Source organism: Empidonax traillii, unplaced genomic scaffold, assembly GCF_003031625.1.
Source record: "Empidonax traillii isolate 1590-97213 ecotype Southwest subspecies unplaced genomic scaffold, ASM303162v1 scaffold4955:size9060, whole genome shotgun sequence".
Classification (NCBI taxonomy): domain Eukaryota; kingdom Metazoa; phylum Chordata; class Aves; order Passeriformes; family Tyrannidae; genus Empidonax; species Empidonax traillii.
Window position 1 is genome coordinate 7945 of NW_020960148.1, and position 1116 is coordinate 9060.

Here is a 1116-nt window from a genome sequence, read left to right on the forward strand (position 1 = left end):
GGTGTCCCCAAGCTGCTGACCCCCATCTCTGTCCCCGCGTGTGTCCCCGAGGGGCCACAGCCCCGTGGCTCCGCGGCAGCGCCGGACACCTGGGCATGACGCTGGTGGGCTCCGAGGACGGCGGGTTCGTGGTGAGCGGAGCAGCCGCGCGGCGTGGGGGGGGATGTCACCCGCGGCCGTGTCACACACCCCCCCCCCGTGTCACACCCCCCTGCCAGGCGTGTGCCCCTCTGTGGTCCCAGGAATGTGGCACCTCCGTGTTCAGCTCCGGCCGCTGCGTCCGCCTGGACGAGGAGCTCCGGCTCGTGGGGACCGTGGCGCCCACGGAGCAGCGTGAGTGGGGCGGGGAGGGGGGGAAACCGTGCTGGGATAGACTGGGAGGTGCCACCCCCCAACCCTGTCACTGTGTCCCCTTCCAGGCTGCTCCACCTACATGGACATCGTCCTGGTCCTGGACGGCTCCAACAGCATCTACCCCTGGGAGGAGGTGCAGGAATTCCTCGGGAACATCCTGGGGCGCTTCTTCATCGGCCCCGGGCAGACCCAGGTCAGGGGGTGGCACCGGGGCCACCGTGGCTGTCCCCAAGGCGGGGACAGTGTCCCCAAGGGCTATAAGGGCACTGTTATGCCCGGGGCAAGGTGATTGTCCCCAGGCCCGTGCTTGTTGTACTACCCTCGGGGTGATGCCACCCTGGGGTGACACCATTGTCCCCAGGGTGACGTCACCCCTGTGGAGGGGGGCCAAGGGTGCCCTTTGCCAGGGATCAGGGGGTCCTATGGGGTTTGGGGAGTCCCTGTGGATTTGGGGGGTCCTATGGGATTTGGGGCAGGGTCCCCTGTGGATTTGGGGGTCCCGCTGGCTCTGACCCCCCCTGTTTCAGGTGGGGGTGCTGCAGTACGGGGAGCAGGTGGTGCAGGAGTGGGCGCTGGGGCAGCACCCCACGGCCCAGAGCCTGCTGGAGGCCGCCAGGAACCTGACCCGGCAGGAGGGGAGGGAGACGCGCACGGCCATGGCCATCCGGCAGGCATGGTGGGCTCCGGGGGGAATGGGGGACTGGGGGGATTGGGGGCAGCAGTGAGGTTGGGGGCAGGGTTGGGATTGGGGTCAGGATTGGG

General features: G+C 69.1%; 1 protein-coding gene across 1 annotated transcript; it reads left to right on the top strand.

Moving 5' to 3' along the window:
• Nucleotides 1–56: 56 nt before the first annotated feature.
• LOC114073012 (integrin alpha-10-like) lies at nucleotides 57–1030 on the top strand (the record flags this gene model as incomplete). Its single annotated transcript, XM_027910817.1, has 4 exons — nucleotides 57–131; nucleotides 219–333; nucleotides 420–547; nucleotides 882–1030. Coding segments are annotated over exons 1-4 (428 nt in total), but the record flags the coding sequence as incomplete, so codon positions are not given.
• Nucleotides 1031–1116: the final 86 nt, after the last annotated feature.